At 32.3% G+C, this 22,490-nt stretch overlaps 2 protein-coding genes and 1 long non-coding RNA gene across 4 annotated transcripts in view; all 3 read right to left on the bottom strand.

Moving 5' to 3' along the window:
- Positions 1-7,672: 7,672 nt before the first annotated feature.
- LOC135841390 (uncharacterized) lies at positions 7,673-8,913 on the bottom strand. Its single transcript, XM_065358329.1, has 5 exons — positions 8,868-8,913; positions 8,756-8,779; positions 8,527-8,658; positions 8,309-8,419; positions 7,673-8,033 (listed from the first exon to the last, which is right to left on the bottom strand). The coding sequence occupies exons 1-5, from the start codon at positions 8,869-8,871 to the stop codon at positions 7,780-7,782; spliced, it is 525 nt and encodes a 174-aa protein (XP_065214401.1). The 5' UTR covers positions 8,872-8,913; the 3' UTR covers positions 7,673-7,779.
- Positions 8,914-11,224: 2,311 nt separating this feature from the next.
- LOC135839300 (uncharacterized) lies at positions 11,225-11,908 on the bottom strand. The gene is made up of 4 exons (XR_010557571.1): positions 11,760-11,908; positions 11,421-11,474; positions 11,329-11,355; positions 11,225-11,251 (listed from the first exon to the last, which is right to left on the bottom strand). It is a non-coding gene; the product is annotated as an uncharacterized LOC135839300 (long non-coding RNA).
- Positions 11,909-15,459: 3,551 nt separating this feature from the next.
- The window catches only part of if (inflated), a 112,535-nt gene continuing 105,504 nt past the window's right edge, over positions 15,460-22,490 (bottom strand). For both annotated transcript variants that reach the window (XM_065357907.1, XM_065357908.1), the window contains 6 exons: positions 22,262-22,437; positions 21,934-22,025; positions 20,677-21,839; positions 20,191-20,554; positions 17,080-17,313; positions 15,460-16,995 (listed from right to left, as the gene is read on the bottom strand). In XM_065357907.1, coding sequence (XP_065213979.1) covers positions 16,900-16,995; positions 17,080-17,313; positions 20,191-20,554; positions 20,677-21,839; positions 21,934-22,025; positions 22,262-22,437 — 2,125 coding nt within the window. In that variant the 3' untranslated portion in view covers positions 15,460-16,899. The remainder of the gene's footprint in view (positions 16,996-17,079; positions 17,314-20,190; positions 20,555-20,676; positions 21,840-21,933; positions 22,026-22,261; positions 22,438-22,490) is intronic.

Raw genomic sequence — 22,490 nt, 5'->3', positions numbered from 1 at the left:
ATTGTTGTTCTGTAAAATACTCGTTGACAGCTTTCGATTTTTGAAAAAATCAGCTTTCTGACTTGAATAGGGGCCAAATAAAAGTACGAGAATTTTTTTCGTTTTCAGCGTTTTACTTATACATTTTGTTACATATAAACCGTTTAGGTATCTCAATTTGATTGTTTTTCTTGTAAAATAAGCTGAATTAAATTTTTCAAAAATCAGCAAAAAATCTTAAATTTTGAATGATAGAGGTTTTCAAAAATTTGGATGGTAATGTACCTAATTATGTTGGGGGAAAGGGATCCAAAAATTTTATTTTTTGGGCATATCTGGAGCTCTATGGGACCAAATTAGTTGAAATTTTGGATTTATGATTAAAATACAATTTGGTAAAAAATCATTTTTCCAAAAAATGTCTATGTTGATTTCAGGGCCCTTTTTCCAAATTTTGGGCCCTTAAAATCAAAATTGGGCCTTTGCCATAGTTGTTCTGTAAAATACTCGGTGAAAGATTTCGATTTAAAAAAAAATCAGCTTTCCAACTTTAATAGGGGCCGAATAAAAGTACGAGAATTTTTTTCGTTTTCAGCGTTTCACTTACTTGATACATTTTGTATAAACCGTTTACCTTCAATTTGATTGGTTTTTTTTTGTAAAATAAGCTGAATTAAATTTTTTTTAAATCTGCAAAAAATCAAAAATTTTGAATGGAGGTGTTCAAAAATTTGTTTTTTAATGCATTATGTTGAGGGAAAGGGATCCACAAATTTGATTTTTGAACCATATCTCGAGCTCTATGGGACCAAATTGATTCAAATTTTGGATTTGAGATTGAGATGCAATTTAGAAAAAAACCATTTTTCCAAAAAATGTCTATGTTGATTTTTGGGCCTTCTTTTGTCAAATTTGGGGCCCTTAAAATCAAAATTGGGCCCATCCCATAGTTGTTCTGTAAAATACTTATTGAAAGATTTCGATTTTTAAAAATTCAGCTTTCTAGCTCGAATAGGGGCCGAATAAAAGTTCGAGAATTTTTTCCGTTTTCATCGTTTCAATAAACCGTTTAACTCAATTTGATCGTTTTTTTTGTAAATTAAGCCGAATTAAATTTTTCAAAAATTACCAAAAATCAAAAATTGAATTTCCAAATTTGAAATTTGCGTTTATGGTGTATTTAGGGGCCTTCAAACGTACAATATTGGACAAATTGGTCTATTAAAACCGACTTTTCAAACGCAGAACCTTGAAAACGTTCTGCGCTTGCGCCGGATGAAATGTTAATAAATTAATTCTGATTGCCTGATTGGTGGAAGTTTCGTTTTCTCAATAATCTCCTCCAGTCTCGGACCAATTATGATCAAGAAATTGCGTTCAAAAACGTAGATTTTAAATATTTTGTCTATTAGTGTGAAATGGGGCAAAGTTAGGGGTCTTCTTTCGGTTCCCCTTCATCCAATCTGTAAAATTTCATGGTTTGGATACGCCCTTGTCTATATGGTGTACAGCCTAACTGCCCATAGACTCATGATTTACGCCTTCCCTACTCTAATCGCGTGCCACGCCTATTTTCTCATTTTTTAAACGAACAATTTCGGTTGGAGTGGTGGTAAATAATCAGTCGTACTCGGAACGTTGTTCGCACTTTTCGCTATAAGTATAATTTTTATATTTTTCAAAATTCGTGTTTTTTTGATAGATTTTGAAAGTTTTTTTGAAAAAAAAAATCCAAAAAGTAGGACCGTTGGTGTAAGTTTTTTGGGCTGGCCCCCAGCCCCCAGCCCTCTACCCCAAAAAAAGTGAAAACATTTTCAGAAGAGGAAGTTTTGTGTAAGGTAACAGCAGAGTATGTATTTCTATATTTTTGAGTTTAGTAAAATCCGTTCATGTTTTGTGCCACCCCCCTCCTGGGAGGACAAAAGGGTCCACTTTTTGGTTTTTCAGCCCCAACTTTTTGAATAACCCAAAAAGTTTGAAAAATGTTCATACAAAAGTTGTACAGCTTAAAAAAAAATATTTTTGGTTATTACATATTTTTTGTCCGGGCTCATTAAACGCAATGTATAAAACTTGGACAAAACTTCGTTTTTGACACCTCCCAAAAAGTAGGACCGTTGGTGTGAGTTTTTTGGTTTGGCTCCTCAGCCCCCCAGCCATCCAGCCCCAAAAAAGAGAAAAAAATTTCCAGGGAGAAGTTTTGTTGAAGGTAATAGCAGAGTATGTATTTCTATATTTTTTAATTTGAGTAAAATCCGTTTATGTTTTGAGCCCCCCCCCTCCTGGGAGGACAAAGGGGTCCACTTTTTGGTTTTTCAGCCCCAACTTTTTGAATAACCGAAAAATTTTGAAAAATGTTCAAACAAAAGTTGTACAGCACAAAAAAAAAGATTTTTGGTTATTACAAATTTTTTGTCCGGGCTCATTAAACGCAATGCATAAAACTTGAACAAACCGTCGTTTTTAACACCTCCCGCCGGCATTAAAAATTCATAAAATCAGTTTATTCGACTTTGAGGGAGAGTTATTTTGCATTTTACTTTTAATTGGTAATAAAAATGAGAAAAAATAGAAACTCCACCATTCCCCTCGACCACAAAGTTTCGAGGGAGGTAGCACCTCGTTTGGGAAAATTTAAATTTTGCTCCGTTGTGAATCCTCTGCGATAGAAAATTCCAAAAACGGTTCAAAAAAAAGTTATTAAGCATTAAAAGAAAAATAATTTTCATTCTGGATTTTTTTTCAAGGTGGGCATTTGTGGGGGAAGGGAGAGAGTCATCGTCTACTGAAATGAAAAGCTTGATTCAAGTTTACCCCTTTAATTTTGGAGACAACGAATTTGTCATAATAAAATTTTTTGTTTGTACACATCAGTAATATGGGGTCAGGGGCAACATTTGTGTGGTTCAAGCTTTTTTCTCATTTTTGACGAATTTTTCAAAATTAGTAGGTGAATTTAGTTTTAGGGAACTTATAACTCCTTCAAATCACGAGGTAGGCAACTAATCGATTACCATAATATTTTTTTTGTTCGTTTACTTGAGTTGAATAAATGTGGTTGAATTGAACGCATTTTGGTAACCCCTACCATAACTTACAAAGATTATACGAAAAGCGAAATCGATGAATTTTTTCAGTCGTTTACTCTTCAGAAAAATAAAAGAAGTTGATGCGGTTTCTTTATTCTTTCAATGAAGTAGAGTGAAAAAAATCCAAAATGATTGCAGACAAAAAAATATTGAGCTGAATCAAAATGGTCAATTTTTGATCTCAGTTCTGTTTTCTGTTTTAAAATAAACACCCTACAAAAATCTTTCAATTTCTTAAATTTTGAAACTCCTTGCATAAAAAATCATCAATTTTAGTTCTCTCAAAATATAAATTCTCAAAAGTTTTCACCCTCATCGCTTCGTTCAGACCTGTCCTTTTTCTTTCAGTATCAGCTTCCTAAGAAAATATCGTTTTTAGGCATTTCGAATCAAATTTTCAAAAACTTTTACTGTTTCGCCCGGGTCAATTTGTTTCTCGCCTTGAAATTTAAAAAATCCAGATTTGGGCCCCCAAAAATTCAAAACTAAAAATTAAAATTTTTGTAAGTGATTTGAATATTATATCCATCAGCTAAATTGGTATTTTTCCCCCTAAATATCAGTTGGTCAATTTTCAATTGAACCCCCTCCTCCCTTCCGCTCTAAAAAATCTCATAGTTTCGTCTGTAGAAATGGAGCAAAATTATATTTGCCCCGGGGCCCGCATGGCTCTCAATGGCACTGCTTAAGCTACACAGCTATGTATATTCACTATTCAGTTACATACAATAATTTCAAAGTACCTACCAACCGCTTTTGCATCTCCAATCAGCTGAAGCATCCCAGATTCCCTGCAATGTTCTTTGAAATTTGTTCCATTTTCAAAGAAGACGTCCGCCTTTCTGTGTCATTATTCTGTGCTGGATTAGAGTTCCTTTGAATTTTTGTGACAATCCATTGATATCCAGCTCACAAAATTCAGCATTTTTTCTCTGCTTTCTGATGTAAAGCTTTACCATACTTACTTCTTTCCTCCATTTGGCAAGTAAAAAAAAAATTGAGATGGCAACATTGCCTCGTATGTCATTTAGGACACCATCCTAAGCATTTTGGCGCAAAAAAAATTTCCGACTTTGACTGTATTATTTTCTGTGTACCATGTAATTAAACGAACGTTTCGGCCCTCGGGAGCACATTTATGGGACCAATAAACCACTACACAATCAGTCTGTCCCTCAGTCGGACTCTGAATCGAGATAATCGCTCGAGACAGCGGGTGCCCTCGCTATGCGCATGCGCTTGGACTTCCGTTTTCTTTTCTATCTGAAATTTTAAAAAAAAATAATGTAATGTATTCTTGTTTTTTTTTACTTGATATTTAAAAATTCTGCGGAGGGTTTCCAATTTCATCACTTTTTTGCCAAAGTTTCAAAAAAGTTCTTCAATCTTCATAAGCAGGACTTTTTTTCAACTTGGGTAAAAAAAAATAGGAGTTGGAACTTTTATAAAGGGCGGTAGGTTCTTTTATAAATTTTACTAATGTTTGGCAAAACATGGGTATTGTTTTCTGTTAAATTTCTAAGCGAAATTCAAAAAAGTACTGAGAAGTTTCGGACACGCTCAGGTTTTTTTTTACCCAAGATGAAAAAAATCCCACTTTTCCGCTGAATAAAATTATTCTGAGATAACATTATTTGATAACATGGCGACCCTCGACCCACACCATGCTTGATAAGACGTATGTTAAAGGCAAGAGAAATTACCCAGCAAGATCCAATTATCAAATTATTAATATGAAAAAAGTACATCTCTAGGTCTGAAGTAAGTGAAGTGCGACTGACAACTGACTGGCAACTCGTTCCTAGACCTACTCTAGTGTAACTAAATCCGCGCGAGCATGCGCATAGTGAAGGTACACTACTGTCTCGATTCTTCTCAAATATTCTGAAAAAAATATTATTATAGACAACTTTTCATGCTGAACAACATAATTATTCAAAAATTGGGATGGTAACTTGTCGCAAAGTCGATTTTAAAAAATTTAAAGTTTGCGAAAAAATGCGATTTTTTGATTTACAAGATGAAAAAAAGTTTTGATTGGTAAAGTTGACCCATTTGACCCATATTTTTACGTATCTGTTGAAAAAGTTGAAAAACACCTTTCACTCAATGTATAATAAACTCATCACAAAAAAATCAAAATTCGAAAAAGTTCAATTTTCAATTCCAAACATCAAAAAAAATTTTAATTTATTCAGTTGTTTTATTTTGACCTCTTTCTGACGTATTTCATGAAAAAGCTTATAAAAATCACACTCACAGCAAAAAAACTAAAATTTGTTATTTTTTGAATTTTATGTACTTAATTTAAATTTTTTGTGATGAGTTAATTTCACCGAGTGAAGAGGTTTTTTCAACTTTTCCAACGGATACGTAAAAATAGGGGTCAAATGGGTCAACTTTACCAATCAAAACTTTGTTTCATGTTTTAAATCAAAAAATCTCATTTTTTTGCAAACTTTAAATTTTTTAAAATCAAGTTTGCAACAAGTTACCATCCCAATTTTTCAATAAGTTGTTCAGCATGAACAGTTGTCCATAATATATTTTTTTCAGAATATTTGAGAGTCGGAACGATGTGAAAACTACGTTTTGAAACTTTTTGAGCTAATTTTTTGTACGAAAAAAAGTGGAAACACTGATTTTTATGATATCAACAAAAAGTCTTTCAAACCCCCTAACTATGGGAAAAAGTTCCATTTTGGTAGGTATCAAACTTTGACAACCCCTGGCTGCCGTTAAAAATGGGCTAGAGGGCTGTGATTTGCACCATTGGTCATCCCTTTGGAAGGTCTTTCCATTGGAAAAATTTCAAAAAAATCATCGAACCAACCTACCACTTCTTGGTCCAATTGACGTGGAATGACCCTACTATCATATTCCAAAGCCTCAAAATTTTTGAAAAATTTCAAGAGGGCCAAAAAAATGTCAAAAATTGAAAAGTGAATTTTGGGACTCCTAATATGGACCACTTTGAAAATTCATTTTAAAAAAGGCTACAATGTTATAAAAATACGTTTAATTGCTGAAACGCCATTAGAATAATATGTTTAATGAAGACAATAAGAGTAAATTCCAAGTGGGTCAAATGAATTTTTTTTCCTGAAAAGAGTCAAAATTTGAAAAGTAAATTTTGGGTCCCTAATATGGACTAGGTACTTTAACTTGAAATTGTCAAATCCACAGCAAATCTACAGGTAGTCCATATTAAGCTACCCTATAACTTTGAACTTTGAAAAATCATAACCATAAGTACTTACCTTGAATAATTACATACTAGTAGAATGGCCTCGATCGATTCAAAGAACTGTAGCACTTTTCTGTAGGTATTAAAAATAAATCACATCATAACGTTTCTTCGGAAAATTTTTTAAGAATCCAGATTTTTGTGAACCTTAGAAAAAAAAAAAATTTGACCCTATCAATTTCGTTGTTTCCCTCTCAGTTAGCAAATTTTGTCTTTGGGGCTTTGATTTTGGTCTTCTTTGTGTTTTTCTGTGAAAAATACACTATACACTAGAGATAAAGCTTGTTCCCACCAGATAGTGCTCATAGCCAACGAAATCGGCCGGTAGTCCATATTAAGCAGTGGTCCCATTTTGAGCTACCTTACCCTTACTCAAATTTTCATAGTTTTTCCCCACTTTTAGTGAATATTTTTAAGAATCTTCAAAATTAGACTTTTTTCATAATTTTTTGAAAACAAATTTTTTTAAATGGAAAAAGTTAACACTGTATAAATTTGATATCATTCTTTCTTGAGCAACTTCAATCTTTCTTTGCAAATATTTTCTTGAATTGTGATTTTATCAAATTGTCAAGGTTTCCTTTGGATTCATTTTGTTTTTCCCTGTAAAACGGTACCCATACTGTGAAAGAAATGCTGGAAATATTTTCGATTTTTGGGGGATTTTTTTGCATATTTTCACCAAATGCGCATATTTTCATTTTTCTTTAGAGAATTCTTCGTCCCTATAGTTATTAGGTGGGTACAATTTTTTTTAATTTATTTTTTATAATGTGTTCAAAAATTGCTGTCAACTTATGTTTTTTACTCATATTGTTGAATTATTTTTGAAAAAAATCTCCAATTTTTTAAATTTTTATTCGTTTGTTTTGTTGGAAATGAAGGATTTGAGCCTTTTCAAAATGATTTCTCTCACCTTTTTTGTAATTTCGTCAATTGAGTAGGCTACCCTATTCCACCCTTCAAAGCAGCTTTGTTTCCCCAACATGGAAACCTAAAGAACCCCCAAAGGGCTAAGCTGATTGGTGTCACAAAGCTCTCGAGACGTTCGTCTTACCTATATAATTATAAGCTTTTCATATTAGGTATTCCAAGCCATGAATTACTTATAATTAGAATTGTTGAGTATCTAACTCGAGTAGAATATTGAGCATTACTCATTTGAGACATTTTTTTCATACACTTGTTTCTTTGTATAGAGCCTATTCATATTTGTGGTACTTGATAATGAAAATTTAGGTTCTGCTTGTGATTCATCTCTCTGCTGGCGATATCATCAAACTCGCTTACTTATTGTATAATATGTATGTATTATTGTATTTCAAAGAAAATTAGAAACTCAAAATGTATGCACATCTGCAAGAATATGTATTCATTTTAAATTATAATCACTCAAATTTTATTTTAAAAAATTGTGCCTGTGCACTCATTCAAGATGAATCGATCACTTTTTATTATTATCATTTAGCTTTTTTTTGCCCTTGGAGCCTCTTTATCTTCTGATGATACAGCTTCACCATCTGCTTTTCTCTTTTTTATTGTACTGAACAGGTCACTAGTCTGATTTGGAATGTGATTATTGTGATCTTCAATCATTTCTGTGGGCACATTGTTGTCGTTTGGTTCAATATACCGATGAACGTCTTGATCATCATCCATCAAAACACGTAACAAATCGTCTCCTAATTTTTTCTCCATGACTTCGCTTTTAATCCATTCTGCAATAAAAGCACATAGGTAGGTAATTTAAAAAAAAATAATTGAGTAGGTAAGAAGAGAAAAATTGAAAAATGATTCAAAAATAGTAGTTATGCCATCGAGTGAAATTTCAAAAGCTGGATTACTAATAAGTTTCTGTTCTGATGAACTTTCAAAAGGTTTTATTTCTACTCAGTTTTTCACAAGTTTAACGTTGGAAAAATATGTATGAAGGTTGGTATATATTAATATGATTTGAGCAGTTGATTTGAAAAAAAATTAGGTATTTATTCACCATAAAGAGGCGTATCGTTGATCTCTGGACTGACATTTTGTGATTCATTCTGAGATTCATTCATCTTGAAACAGCTTTCTGTGGGACAACTTAAATACATGGTCGTGGCATCTGTGGGATTAAATTCGATACATGTAGTTATTAATGATACTGTCTTTAAGTTTGCACCAAAGTACTTTTTTTGGTCTGATAAGTATTTCATTGTTGGATTATTGTACTTTTCAAACAGTAATTTAGAATAAGTATTTTTTCTATGGCATCCTGCTTGTAATAACTGAGCAATATATGTAGGTATGTTAATCTGTATGAGTTCAACCATTTTCCACCTAGTTTGACCAGTTTTTCAACTTCTGTAAATGAAAAATCAGGTCTCAGCACATTTTATAGAAATTTCACTGGTTTGGAGGGTGTTGGATATTGGATAAGTAGGTAGGTATAATTACTCACCGACGGTTCTTATAAATCTGCCAACTAATGCAAAAGTAAAAGCAGAATCAGTCTGTGTGTTTATTATAGGACTTTTATTTATCTGAAATTAGGTACATATTTTTTTACTTACCCATTCCAAATAAATGTGCTTCAGGTTGAACCGTAGTCGTATCTGTAAAGTAGGCACAAAATGGTAATTTGAAAACAATTCTTTTAATAATATCTACCTAAGTATTTATCCATAGTTTTAAAAAAAATTGTTTTTTATTTGGTTCCAAAACTGCTGAAGTTCTTCATGATACTGATTTGATGAATGATCATCGAGCTGCAAAGAAACTGAGATATTGGATTTTCATACCTTCGGGTGATATATTTTCCATCAGGATTTTTTCTATTTCTGTGAACAATTCTTCCATGCACAATGCCGCACAATCCAATTCAGCTGTAAGAACTCATTTATTTGAGAATATTTTTCTCAACTGATTGTGAGATTCATTTAGTTACTTGAATAGTCAAGTGTTTGAAAGTTTTAACGTTCAGTTTTTTCATTTTTCAATAAAAAATAAGTATTTAGGGCGGATTGCAAACAAAATTGAGATCTTCATTTAAAGTTGAAAGTCATTCAGGAAAAATTTAGGCTCTGAAGGTGCCCTTGGAGGGTAGATATGAGTCTTTAACGAAGGGTCATTTTCAAAAAAATCGTGGTTTTTTTGCTCTAGCCCCCACTCAATCTATCTCAGGAGGAATGAAGCAGTTTAAAAATACAGTATTTGAGATTCTACATTGACCTAGACCATTTATGTTTTGAACATTTAAATATGTCTTCAGTTTCAGAAACGATAACGTTTGATGTTTTGGCTCAATTAAGGCAAAATATTTAGAAGAAAAAATTTTCAAAATGATGTACAAATTCACCCAAAAATAAGCGATTTGTAAATTTGCAACCCTTTAGTAAAATTCTCAAAGTGGTCTTGGATTTCAGTGGCAATGGTCTAGATTGACACAGACTCAATAGGTACCATCTTTTTGATCTGGGCCATTTTCCCCGAAACAGGTTGAGTGGGGATGAGAGCAAAAAAAAACATTTTTTTTAGAAAATACCTCCTCCTTGAGAATTCAAATCGCCCCCTTCATCCCTTCATGGGCACCTCAGGGTCTGAATTTTTTCCTGAGTGACTTATGAAGGTCTCTACTGCATTTGGTCGAAATTCTTCGGCATTTTTCCCCTACACTGTACCCTAATATATTTGAAAACAATTGATACATTACCTGACAGTAGTTGTGTATTATCAATCAACCTTGAATAACAAAATCCTGAAATAAAATCCCACTTATTCTTAATAAAACTGCTAGAAACATTTTTTAAAGAATGAGTATTTTTTCCAAACGCTTTACCATTTGCAAATATGGAATAATCGGTTTCTTTCTCTTTGAAATCTGCATACTCTTCTGATTCTGTATATTGATGTCTTCCTTTCTGATCAGGAGTTGCTAAAGCTTTAACATTCGTTTCAGCTTGTTGATTAGTGATTTCCGATTGTTTGGGATTGTGTTGTTCTGGGTCAACTACGGCTTGAGAGTCTTCGAAAGATAAAAATGTGTTTGGTTCTGCTGAGTCATCTACGGGTTGAGATTCTTCAAAATATAATGCGTTTGGCTCTGAGTCATTCACGGGTTGAGAGCCTTCAAATAATGTGTTTTTTTTGTCTGTTTCATCTCCTGCTTGAGTTTCTTCAAGAGATAATGCATTTTGAATTTCTTTAAGTTTTCGTTTGAGTTCTTCTTCGTTTGGTTTAGTGGGAGTGTGCTCAGTTTTAGTTTCTGTTGATTCCTCTTCGAAAATTGAAATTCGATGTACGTGCATTAATTCTTGATCCATGAATGCTATTGCTTTTTTTACTCTTATTCCCATTTCGTAAAAGTGTTGAAATGCTTTAGGTTGTTTTGGCTGAAGACAAGTCTTCATGTATTTTCCCATGTCACCATCTGTGTGACACGAGTTAGTAGGTAAGGTACATATATGTAGTTTAATTAAGTTGAAATTGAAAAGATTCATTATGGCTTGAGTGTTTTCGTTTAAAAATGATTAGATATTCAAATTAGTGAAAAAATTTGGGAAATAATATGTTAATTGTTAACATGAGAAAAAAAATGGCAGCCATAAACAAACCTGGTTGATGTGATTTCAAGTAATCTAATTCAATTTTCCTGTTTCTGTTATGTTCGCAAACCACTGAAAACATACCAATCATTGTCTGTAGTTTGCGAAATTCATAGGTAGGTATTTGAGCATAATATTAGGCGATTCTTACTTCCTATAAATTTACGGGTGTTGTAATCTTTTACTCGTTCATCATGTCTGTAGATAGAGACGTTTAATATACATTGATGAACCTCTTGAAATTGATCAAAATTTTCGATTTATTAGTAGGTACCTATCGAATTAAAAATCACATTTATTCGAGAAATTGAAAATATTGTTTTTACCTTTCAATTCTTCTTCACCAATGACAGCTAAAATTGATAAAATTTTGAGATAAGTTGTTGGAAAACGTCAAGAGGAAAAAAACGAATGTGGGATGTGTTCTTACCGTTCGGTTCTTCTTCACTATATACAGCTAAAATGAATGGAATTTTGAGATTCGTTTGAAAAGTCAACAAAATGATTTCTAGGAGAACTTACGTGTATTGGATTTTGGTACTAGAGCATCACCAGTGCATGTTACGAGTGGCAGAACTGTTCAACAGTAATAATCAAATTGCATTAATGAAAATCATTCATCCTGTACCATATTTTAGAAGTGAGATGTGTCGTTTCATTCTTATTTTTAGAATTATTGTTTAATAATTGATTCATGAGAGTTCTGAAGAAAATTTCAAAATAATGCCAACTATAATCGTGACAAGAATCTCAAATTTTGAAACAAATTCTTTCTGAATTCTTTGCATCATTTCACCTCTTCATCATTTTCAAATTTTTATAACTATTTTGCATCAACACCAATTAAATAGGTATACTTACCAGTGATTGAAAACAGCATCAGCATCTGTAATGATTTTTCGCGAAACATGATTATGAATTGAAAACTATAGAAAAATTCGACAGTGGCGATGAAATTATCGCTTTGATTTGTGCGATGAAGATTTTTCTCAATCGAAAACTAACTGTGGACGTGTATAATAGGTACTGAAAAATATGACATCTTTGTAAATAATGCATAGGCTACGTATTTGTAGTATTTTTTTCGAGATTATGCGTCATTACATGTGGCCTATTGAACAGATGTCTCGGTAAGTAAATGGTTTTTTAATGTGAATTTTTTTTATTAAACCGAGAACCTGGTTTTCATGAATAATTGCAATTGAACTGAGTTTAATACCTACTTGGTTGCGATGTACGAGAAAATTCTGCGATGGGCAGGAAATTATCAAAAATTTGAGAAAATGGTGAACATTGAATATGATGTCATCCAAAATGAAATTGAAAAAATTATATCTACGTAGCCTCGAACACTCGTGCAAAAAAATCAGCATTTACCGGATTTTTGGTCAATTTTTGAACTTCATTCAAATTGCGAAGTATTTAAAAAAATCAAAATTTTGTAAAATTGAGGTAGAAAGTTGAAATTTGCTTAGTCGTGTTTATACTCTGTTTTCAGCACTTTGAATCGATTGGTAGTGGTTTCAAACCATTTTGAGGACTTTCAGTAGATTTTTAGGTTTTTAGTTTTGAAAAAAATCTGCATGAAATTGATCAAAATGTAATTCAAAGCTTACAAACTCACAATCAGATGGCATATTTGTCTTTGTGATACCTACTTTTGATTGATCTGAATACAAACTTTCAAAATATTTTTTTTATTGGTTTGATTTCAAACATTTCTTTGATAATAGGAAACGAGCTAAATTTGATTTTTTTTTGAATCTACAATATTGGATTTTAATTAATGATCATGGATACAAACTTTTCAAAATTCTTTTTTTATTGGTTTGATTCAAAACATTTCTTCGATAAAAAATGAGCTAAATTTGATTTAAAAAAACAAAATCTACAATAATTGAAGTATGAAATTCAGCGTCTTGAAGAACTGAAGACTACACGGAAAGAACAAGGTAAGTCACTTTTTTTCAAAAATGAATTTAGGGTTGAATTAAATTCACCCTGAGGAGTGGAAAAATTTAGTCCATTTAGATTTTGAAAAAAATCGATTTTTTGTGGTTAAAATGGTGTTTAAAAAAAGAGGAGGGGGTAAAAAAGTAACTTGTCTGGTTCTTTCCGTGAACTCTTTAACTATCAAGGGTAAGATGGTGTAATCAACACTCTCTCGAAATTGGACAAAACTCACTCAGAAAAGTGGTTTCAATAAGAAACGATTTTCAGTTGAAGAATTTTTCGAGTCGATCCTTGACCCCCTCAACTGGAGTTATGCGACGTTCATGCGCGAAATTCAACGTTTTTTCCATCTTGGAGAAGACATGATTCAAAAAAATATTTTAGACCTTCGAAGGAAATAATTTTTTCCAAAAAATTACCCATGTTATTATTCTGTGATTTTTTAGGAAGTCGGAAAGTATTTTTAGAGTTCAAAAGTCGGTGCAATACGGTCAAATAAATTGTAATCGTATCGTGTTTAGATCCTTCAAGGTCAATATTTTTGGGAAAATAATTGAAATTTTGAGTAACGTAGGTACGTCAAATGATACGAAAATGACATTTTTCAACCCATATGTATATCCTTAGTAGGTATTCCCACAAAAATTTTCGATCCCCTCTTCTCATATTTACCCCTCAAAATAGCGTTTTTTCATTTTTTTAATGCTTTTTAACAATCGTAAAAATTGAAGAGACTAAGTGCTCTGGAGAGAGCTAGATGAGTGTAGCAAAGAATCTGACGTCATATTCGTTCTCAGTGGTATCGAATCATAAGAAAACAACACCCTACTCATTAATACCTCGTTATTTTCCTCAAAATTACCATTTTACCTCAACCCTCCCTAAGACACGTTTTTACACCATTTTGAGGGGAAAATATGAGGGGAGGAGGTCGAAAATTTTTGTGGGAATACCTACTAAGGATATACATAACATACTGAAAAATTTTCAAAATCGGTTAATATGGGGCTGAGAAAAGCGTTATTGAAATTTCAGAAAAGGGGGGTCCCTCAAAAAGGGGAGGGGCTGTGGATCTGAAATTTTCCGCGCGGAAGTTTCTCAATGGTACCCACCATCCATGATAATATCAACCCGAACGGTCTCGGAGACCATTTCACCCCTCTTAGGCAACTATAGCCGTTATGCATTTTTTAGAAAACCCCCCTTCTTTAAATGGTTGCAGTCCCACCCCCCTTGTACCTACAAAGGAAGTTGATACATCATTAGATCGGAAATTTGACGTAGATTTTTATCTAACCACACATTTTTCGCTAAAATGCAATGCGGAGGAGAAAATGGCGAAAAAGTGAAATTGGGGGAGGTCTCACCCCCCTCCTGGGGTTAGCACAACCCCTAGCGATGGGGACTTTTAGTATGTTGTTTAGGGCGGTATTCTGCACGTTTTAGAAAAAAGTCCCCTTTGATAGGAATTTTTCCGACCTTTGGCTCATTTTATGTCTAATTCTCCCGTGCTAAATTAGTTTGTTTTTATTTATGCTTCGCCCTGAATATTCACTTCGAGTAAAGACAGGGTATTGAATGCTTGTTTGCTACGGTTTTTGGAGAAAGCAGCAAGTTTTTTGCTGATGAAGTTGAAATAAGGTTCGAAATCAAATTTTATGCGGAGGAATTATGGTAAAAAATTTCAGAAATTTACTCCAAAATTATCAAAAGCTCAAACATTGTCAAGAAATTCATTTTTGTTAGAATTTTATGGAAAAAAATATTCTGAGGTTTTTCCTACTCTGTAATTATCATCAGAAATCATATTTTTTGCCCATTTTGTTAACCTTGGCATAAAAAACCAGATGGACAAAAAATATGCTTTCTAATGTAAATTCCAGATCCGGCCGACGGTAGTATTAATCAATGAAGTATCAAGCATAAACCCTTCGGCCAAAATTTTAGCTGCTCAAGTTCATGTGGTGGGGAGAAACGCCCATTTTTCAAATTCACTGAAAATACTTATGAGAAAAAAAGTAAAAAAAACTATTTTCTGACCGGAAGGCCGGATCCGGCCAATGGATGGTACGAGTCAATCAGGTATCTAGAAGACTACCGTTGGCCCAAATTTGAGCTCCGGAAGTTGATACGCGGGAGAGATGGATATTTGTAGTTTTTTTCCATTTTGTGAGTTGAACAGCTCTTTTCCTGTGTACACAAAACTTCAAAAATTCGCCAAAAATCGAAAAATCAACTTGAGCAGCTGAAAATTGGGGGATGGGTGTTTTTTGAGGTCCTCTTTCCAACACTTCAAGTTTCATTCAAATAGGAGATTCTCATGTGGATGCCTTCCCTTGTAAGTAAAGTCCAGTCGTTCGATTGCCTTTCTGCGTGTTTTTTTTGTGCACTTACCCATTTTACAAAATTTTTAAGTGAGAAAAAAATAAATAAAAAATGAAATTGCGCTCAACTGTTGAGTTTCTGATTCTGAACCACGTAGGTAGGTAAAAGTGCCACAAAAAATTACTTTCTAAGCTCATCAGATTTTTTCAACTGCTTCTTGGTGTCGATTTTTTTTTAATTTAATAAAATTCAAACTCTTTCGAGCTAAAGAAATAAAACACTATTCAATAGTTAAAATTCTACTAGAGAATTACAAAAAAAAAAAAAAAGTATACAAAATCAACATTTGCATGGTAGGTAATCTGTTAATTTAAACGTTAAAAACATAACACAACTTTACACAAGCACATAAAAAAAAACCTATCTTATTAAGCTAAAAATTAATACCGTGGGAGAGAGTAGTTATCACAAATATTCAAGAAAAAGAAATGCATTTTTGTTAAATACTTGAAAAAGAAAATACTTCGTAGCAATATTACAAATATTGTACAATCCGTAATGTACATACATATAATAAGGTACAATATAAATTAGACTAACGATGAGAATCGCAAAATTAAATTATCGTCTGCTTTTGTCCAGTTTTATAAATTAGTCAACATTTTAGTACTAAATGACTTCTCAAAATCGATAGTTTTAGCTTTCAAAATTGCAACAATTTTTTATGCTTATGGCACACGATAACGAAGTACACAAAATTATTTTACAAAAAGTACACAAATCATATATCTTACAATTATCAAATACAGCTTATTAATTATTATCACAATAAAGTATTAATAGTTTTTTTTTTAAAAAAAAGAGTACCCTTTGTATTTATTCTTTTGAACACATTATATTTTTGTAAGTAAATAGATCCTCTTTCTAAGTTGTTCGAAGAAGATGAACAAAAACTACATGATTGAAAAAAAAACAAAAAAAAAACAGTAGGTAATTGCAAATAAGTAAATTAACATTATAAGGCCGCTTATTCCTTAAACTTATTTTAAATTGGTAGTTTCATAATGAAAGTTAAGCCACGTCAGATTGGCTAATGAGACAAAGGCGTAAACAAAATGTGAATATTTTTTTTTTCTGACCATGAATGATTTAAATAATTAATGAAATAATAATGCATCAATTTGATGTGAGAAAAAAAATTGAATAAATGCAATGCACATAAACTCGTTTAACTTGACTTCTAAATTACGTCAAAATAAGTGAAAAAAATAGCACCATTCTTCTTCAATCATAAATAACAAAGATAAAAAAAATGAAATTAAAAAAAAAGAAATAACATGAAAATATCCACACGAGAATAAACCTTATAGATCTAAAAAGAGTTAGGTTCAATAAATAGAACGTGATTATTAAAAAAAAAAATGACTAAAAAAATGATGTCAGTAACAGTCTTGATTTGGTGCAATAAAAACAAATGACGAGTTGCTCGTATTTTTTTTCCTTTCAAAATTACACATTTAAAAAAGCATTTTGGAATCATCTCACCGGAGCTCTTAAAATTTAATACATAAAACGAGACGAGAATAGAAACGTTGGTATAAACAATATTATAAAAGAAAAAGACATCTAAAAAAAAGTACATATTCGTATTGCAAACGTTGCAATAGATCTTCTGGGAACTTCAAAAGAAAGAATCATTAGGAAAATAAATTCGATACTTTCTCTATAGTGCTTCATCTCCTAAATGATACTGTCCATTTCTATTCAAAGGTTGTCTTTCTGGCATCATTGGTGGACGATTTCTTTTAAAGAAACCGCTCTGAAAATATACAGAATGATTAATGATTTGTGATACAAAAAAAAAAATTATTTCCTATGATCAATTCGAGTAATTTTTTCTCACCTTGTATAATAAATAGACTAATAACATGAGGATAAGTGCGCCCAGACATGCTGATCCAACAACTACCCAAAGAGGTATTACATCCGGTGGGGTTTTACCATAATCTAATGATGTGACGTTTGTCAGCACTTCTGATACGTAAGTGACATTCGATACTTGTGCTCTAATGTGTGGAAGTTTTGTGATATTGACTTCGACATAGGAACCCACTTGCACTGGTCTGAAGAGAGCAATCTGTAAAGGAAATTAATAACGATGTGATATTACAATTGAATAATTGTTTTGAAAAAAAATATGGTTAAAAATTTAAAATTAAGTTGAAAATGGATTTAATTTTAATTAAATAAGTATTTCCAATTTATTCAGCTTGAGCCATAAAAATTTTTTATGTTGTAAAATTCAAAAAAAAAAAAAAAATGAAATCACAAAGAATTTTGCTGAATGACCAATCAGTTCCTTAGGCCAGATTTTGCAAACGAAATCAGCTAAAATTAAAAATCACATTGCATTTTCAAAACAACGTTAGCCAAAGAGAAAATCATGGCTTGTAAGGTGGTTTTGTCATTTCATATTTTGTTTAGGAGAGTTTTTTGAAGTGCTCGTTTGTTGGCTGAAAAGAAGAATTAATCTGGCTGATCTTTTTTCACATTTAATTAACCTTCTTGTTTGTTCAGGACAAATATGGACAAATATAATTTTGTTACCTGCCATTTTTTTTTCAAAAAATTTTTGAACAATTACGATTACACATTTTTTCTTATTGATTTGTGATATTTTTCGTCATTTTATGATAATTTTTGATAACTATGCGGGTGATGTGTGTCAATTTAGCAATTTTTAGGATACCTCATGCAATTTTTACGTCAATTTATCCAATTCCAGATTTATTCGATTTATTTAAAAACATTTTTCAGAATTAAGCGTGCAATTTCCACTCATAGAAAGCTCAAAATGTTGTTACGTGAACGTGCATAAGCTGTGTAACTTTGATTGAAGTTGAATAAATTCAGACCAATCTGAATTCAGTAGGTACTTTGAAAATAATTTTAAAAATATGCAACATGAAAATTATTAGAGCTGAGACAAAATTGATAAAATGCCAAAATTTTTCTTAGAATCAATTGTTGAATTTTTTTTTTTTTTTTTTTTTTAAGAATTATTTTATGTAGGTACTTAGTAGTGATAAAAGTTTCAAAAAGTATAATGATTTACAAAAACAGTACTTAACATGGAATTGCCAAAAAAATGAGTAAAACTGACTGGTAAATGATTGAAAATTGAGAAAAATCTTAGAAATAAAAATGGCAAAATCAATTCAAAAATTATCAAAAATGAAATGAGTGAAATATCATCAAATAATTTCCTAAAAACTTGAGTATGAAAAATTTTCAAACTTTGATAAAAATTGCATTATCACTCCATTTGAAGGGGTTTAGGAGTTATTTGGCGACCTCGACAAATCATTCGAGAACAATTTGAATTACAAGTACTACTAAATCGAATTGGGTGAAAGAGGAAGTAGTGAAATTCGACTTTTTTTAACCCATTCAATGAGAATTGAAATTTACCTAGACTCCGAGAGGTGAAAAAATCGTTCACGAATGAAGGAACCTCTGATGAATCAAATCAAAATATAAAGATATCTCGACGAAACTTGACTTCAATTTCAACAACAAAATGATGAACAAATTCAATCATTTATGTACACAAAAAAATGACAATTTATCAATCCTTGAATCATAATGAGAGTTATTTTTACCACTTTCAAGGGTATTTCATACAATTTTGTTGCATTATTCCAATTTTTTAGTAATTCTGTTAATTTTTTGATCTGCATTGATTTTTAGATATCTTTTTTTGGAAATGAATTGAGTGTGGTAATAAAAAAACGACTTTAATGTAACTCTTTAAAGAGACTTTTTGTGTTCAAAAGTTTTTTTTCGATTGGGCCCTTCAGTTTTTCACTGTGGTGAAAAATTTGATTTTTTTCGAATGATCAAGATCACTGAATCATTGAAAATTTTTTTTCGTGATTAAAATAAAAAATTGAAAAAACCAATTTTTTGATGACTGATGATTTCAAAATTGGTGCATTTTTTTCATTTAAAAAATTCTGAGGAAAAAAACTAGAGCTGACCAAAATTTATTGAAAAAAATTGGAGAATTATTCAAAACAAAACATCTTGAGCCCTTGATAAAAAAATCATCTTTGCTTGATTTTCCTTCCGTCCTTCGTTGCTTGTTTAATCTGGCTTTTGTTTTTTTTTTTTTTTTGAAAAATTTTTTGGAGAAAAAGGTCTTATGTTCCAGTGTTTTTTTTTCTTCTCATCACTGTGGTGAAAAATTTGAACTTTTTCGAATGATCAAGATCCTTGAATCATTAAAAAATTTTGTTTCATGATTTACAAAAAAAAAAAAAAAAAAAAAATTGAAAAAACTACCTAATTGCTGATGACTTGATGATTTCAAAATTGGTGCATTTTTTTCATGTTAAGAATTAGGAAAAAAACAAAAGTTGACAAAAAATTATTAAAAATAATTAGAGAATTATTCAAGACAAAAAAAACTTAAGCCCTTGATAAAAAAATTACCATTGCTTGATTTTTCTTCGTTGCTTGTTTAATCTGGCTTTTGTTTTTTGTTTTTTTTTGAAAAAATTCTTATGTTCAAGTGTTTTTTTTTCTTTTCATCAATGTGGTGAAAAATTTGAACTTTTTTGAATGATCAAGATTCTTGAATCATTAAAAAATTTTGCTGCATATTTACAAAAAAAAAAAAATGGAAAAAACTAATTGCTGGTGATTGATGATTTCAGAATTGGCGCATTTTTTTCATTTTTAAAAATTGTGAGGAAAAAAACTGAGTTGACAAAAAATTATTGAAAAAAATTGGAGAATTTCAAGGCAAAAAAAAGAAGGTCTTGAGCCCTTGACAAAAAGTCATCATTGCTAGATTTTTTATCTTTGCTTGTTTGATCTAACTTTTGTTTTGTTTGTTTTTTTGAAAAAAAAAAGGTATGTTTAAGTCTTTATTTCTCCTCAGGCCTCCAAATTAATTTTCATTTCTTCACTTCTAATTACCATCTGTGAAATTTACTCAATTTGTTCTTACTTTTTGTATAGTCTTGACCCACACAATAGATGGGAATGTGACGGTAGCTTCTTGTTCAGCTTTCAGTCGTCTAATAACACATTGAACTCTGATGCATTGAGCCGAAGCGCAAAAACTGTTATCCACATAACCTCCAAATACTTGTCGTTTTCTTCTATGTAGCGGTTTGGACGAATCATCTTCATCTTCATCCTCATCTTCGTCTTTGTTATCGTCATCATCGTCATCGCCATCGTCGTTAATGAGAATGGAATCAGGAGATTTGTTGCTTCTGGTGCTCATTCTGCTCGGAGATATATCTCCGGTGAAGGTTACAGGTCCATAGGTAACTTTGTGGGGGTTCACGATTTGAGTATTTTCAGATCTGTAAAGACCAAAAATATCATTGATCAGGTGCCCATTTACGATTTTTTTTTTTGAATTTTAATTACTTATTTGTGAAATGAATTTAATATGATGAAAACTGACTAGGTATAATAAGCTTACTTGACATGATAAATGCTGCCAGTTTCTTCGAGTCTTTTCTTAACATCAGGATCGAGGCTGGTTATTTTCTCTTCGATGGTTGTAATATAAGTTCCAGTAGCCGGATCATACACTTTATGAATATTGGCTCCTTTGAGGGTATTCAAGTCGATGCTACCACCTGATGATGATGATGATGATGATGAACTCGAACCTCCTTGATTGTAGTATGTAGCTCCACCACCTTGTTTATCACTGAAGAAAGTTTTCTTATCGGTATTCAATGGAATGTTAGTATCATAAGCTAAACCATTATTGACGTTGGAATAGCTTCCATTTCTGACCACACCGTTATCATTGGTCCACCACTTCGTTTCAGTATAAGTGTTGGGATTATTACCGTCGAAGTTTGTGGACTTGGTGTAATTGGTTACAGATTCGTGGACTGAATTCAAATTCTGACGATTTCCAGTACCCGAACCTTGTACTTGGTATCCGCCTCCGCCTCCGCTGCCATAATTTACCGAAGAGCCTCCTTGTCCTTGGTACGTACCGTAATATCCACCTTGAGCACCACCCGAATAACTTTGGCCTGATTGGCTCGTATATGTGTTTTGGCTACCAGATTGACTGTAAGTGTTTTGGCTACCTGAATAGCTGCCTTGGCTTCCTCCCCCGGTATAGATTCCTTGGCCAGCTTGACCAGCTTGGCCAGTACCAGTGTAGACTCCTTGACTGCCTTGGTTTACATTGGTGTAACCTCCTTGGCCAGTTTGCACGTAGCCTCCTTGATTGGTTTGTACGTTTCCGTAATATCCTCCTTGATTATTTTGAGATGAGCCTCCTTGGTATACTTGACCACCCTGGTAGACCCCTGTTTGGCCGGTTTGCTGATACGTGTAAGTGTTCTGACCCGATTGCTGGTATGAATTACCACCCTGGTTGTTGTTTAACCCTATACTGCCTGTTTGGAAGGTACCGTCATTCTTTGTGTACTCGGGACCTTTGTTTCCGGTACCGTATGGTCTTGGGATATCATTTATTGAGCCTGATTGAGTGACTTTGGTGCCTTGAGTGTAGTACGTTTCTTGGCTATGGGTTGATCCGGAATTTTGCCACGAAGTTCCTGTCTGCCATGATTCTTGCGAGCTGCTGGTATCGTCGTCTCTGAATTTGCGTCTGAGCTGGATTAAATGAGGAGAGAAAAATGATGAAATTAATAAAAAAAATTTCCAGTTGTAGATGAGAATTTTATTAGAGATGGTACGACAAACTTACTTCGAGTTGTCTGTAATTTGGATTTACGATTTTATCGCATACGATTGGACCTCTGGTTTCTGGCTCGGTGATCAGATATAGCAAATCTTCGCCTGAAAAATACATAATTTGGCTGATGAATTGCTTGTTTAAGAGTAAGAATCCAAAAATGAGACTGTATATGAGCAATTTAATAATCAAAGAAGAAGTCAAAAAGAGTCAAGTATTCAAGTTTTTTGTTTTTTTTTTTTTGGTCAAAAAGTCAAAATGACGCTGAAAAATCATCTAAAATTGGTGTCAATTTTCTATTCTAAAACTAGGAGTACGCAAATTTGACAGTAGACATTACCTGAAGCAATTTTCAATGGCCAATAAAATACTGCTGTTGCTTCAGTTATCTCTGAAGGACCTGAATTTTTAATCACGTATTCGTGTTTCAGGAATGGTCCTGCTTGGATATCCGACTGAATGTCTTCGAAATTGTATTGTGAGATGTTGTAATAAACCTCCTTTGGTGTGCACGAGCTGTTGAAAAAAAAACGGAGAAAAAAATCGATTAAAATTTACAGAATTCGAAT

The sequence above is a fragment of the Planococcus citri genome, chromosome 3 (assembly GCF_950023065.1).
Source record: "Planococcus citri chromosome 3, ihPlaCitr1.1, whole genome shotgun sequence".
Taxonomy (NCBI): domain Eukaryota; kingdom Metazoa; phylum Arthropoda; class Insecta; order Hemiptera; family Pseudococcidae; genus Planococcus; species Planococcus citri.
This window is presented reverse-complemented; position numbering and strand designations above follow the sequence as displayed.

Bases quoted from the DNA above. Each gene is read 5' to 3' on its own strand.
- LOC135841390 (XM_065358329.1), bottom strand. The intron at 8,659-8,755 runs GTGAGTAATTAT...TTTCATTTACAG, and splicing joins CAGATTTATAAGAACCGTCG to AAGTTGAAAAACTGGTCAAA. The intron at 8,420-8,526 runs GTACAATAATCC...TTAATCCCACAG, and splicing joins TCTAAATTACTGTTTGAAAA to ATGCCACGACCATGTATTTA.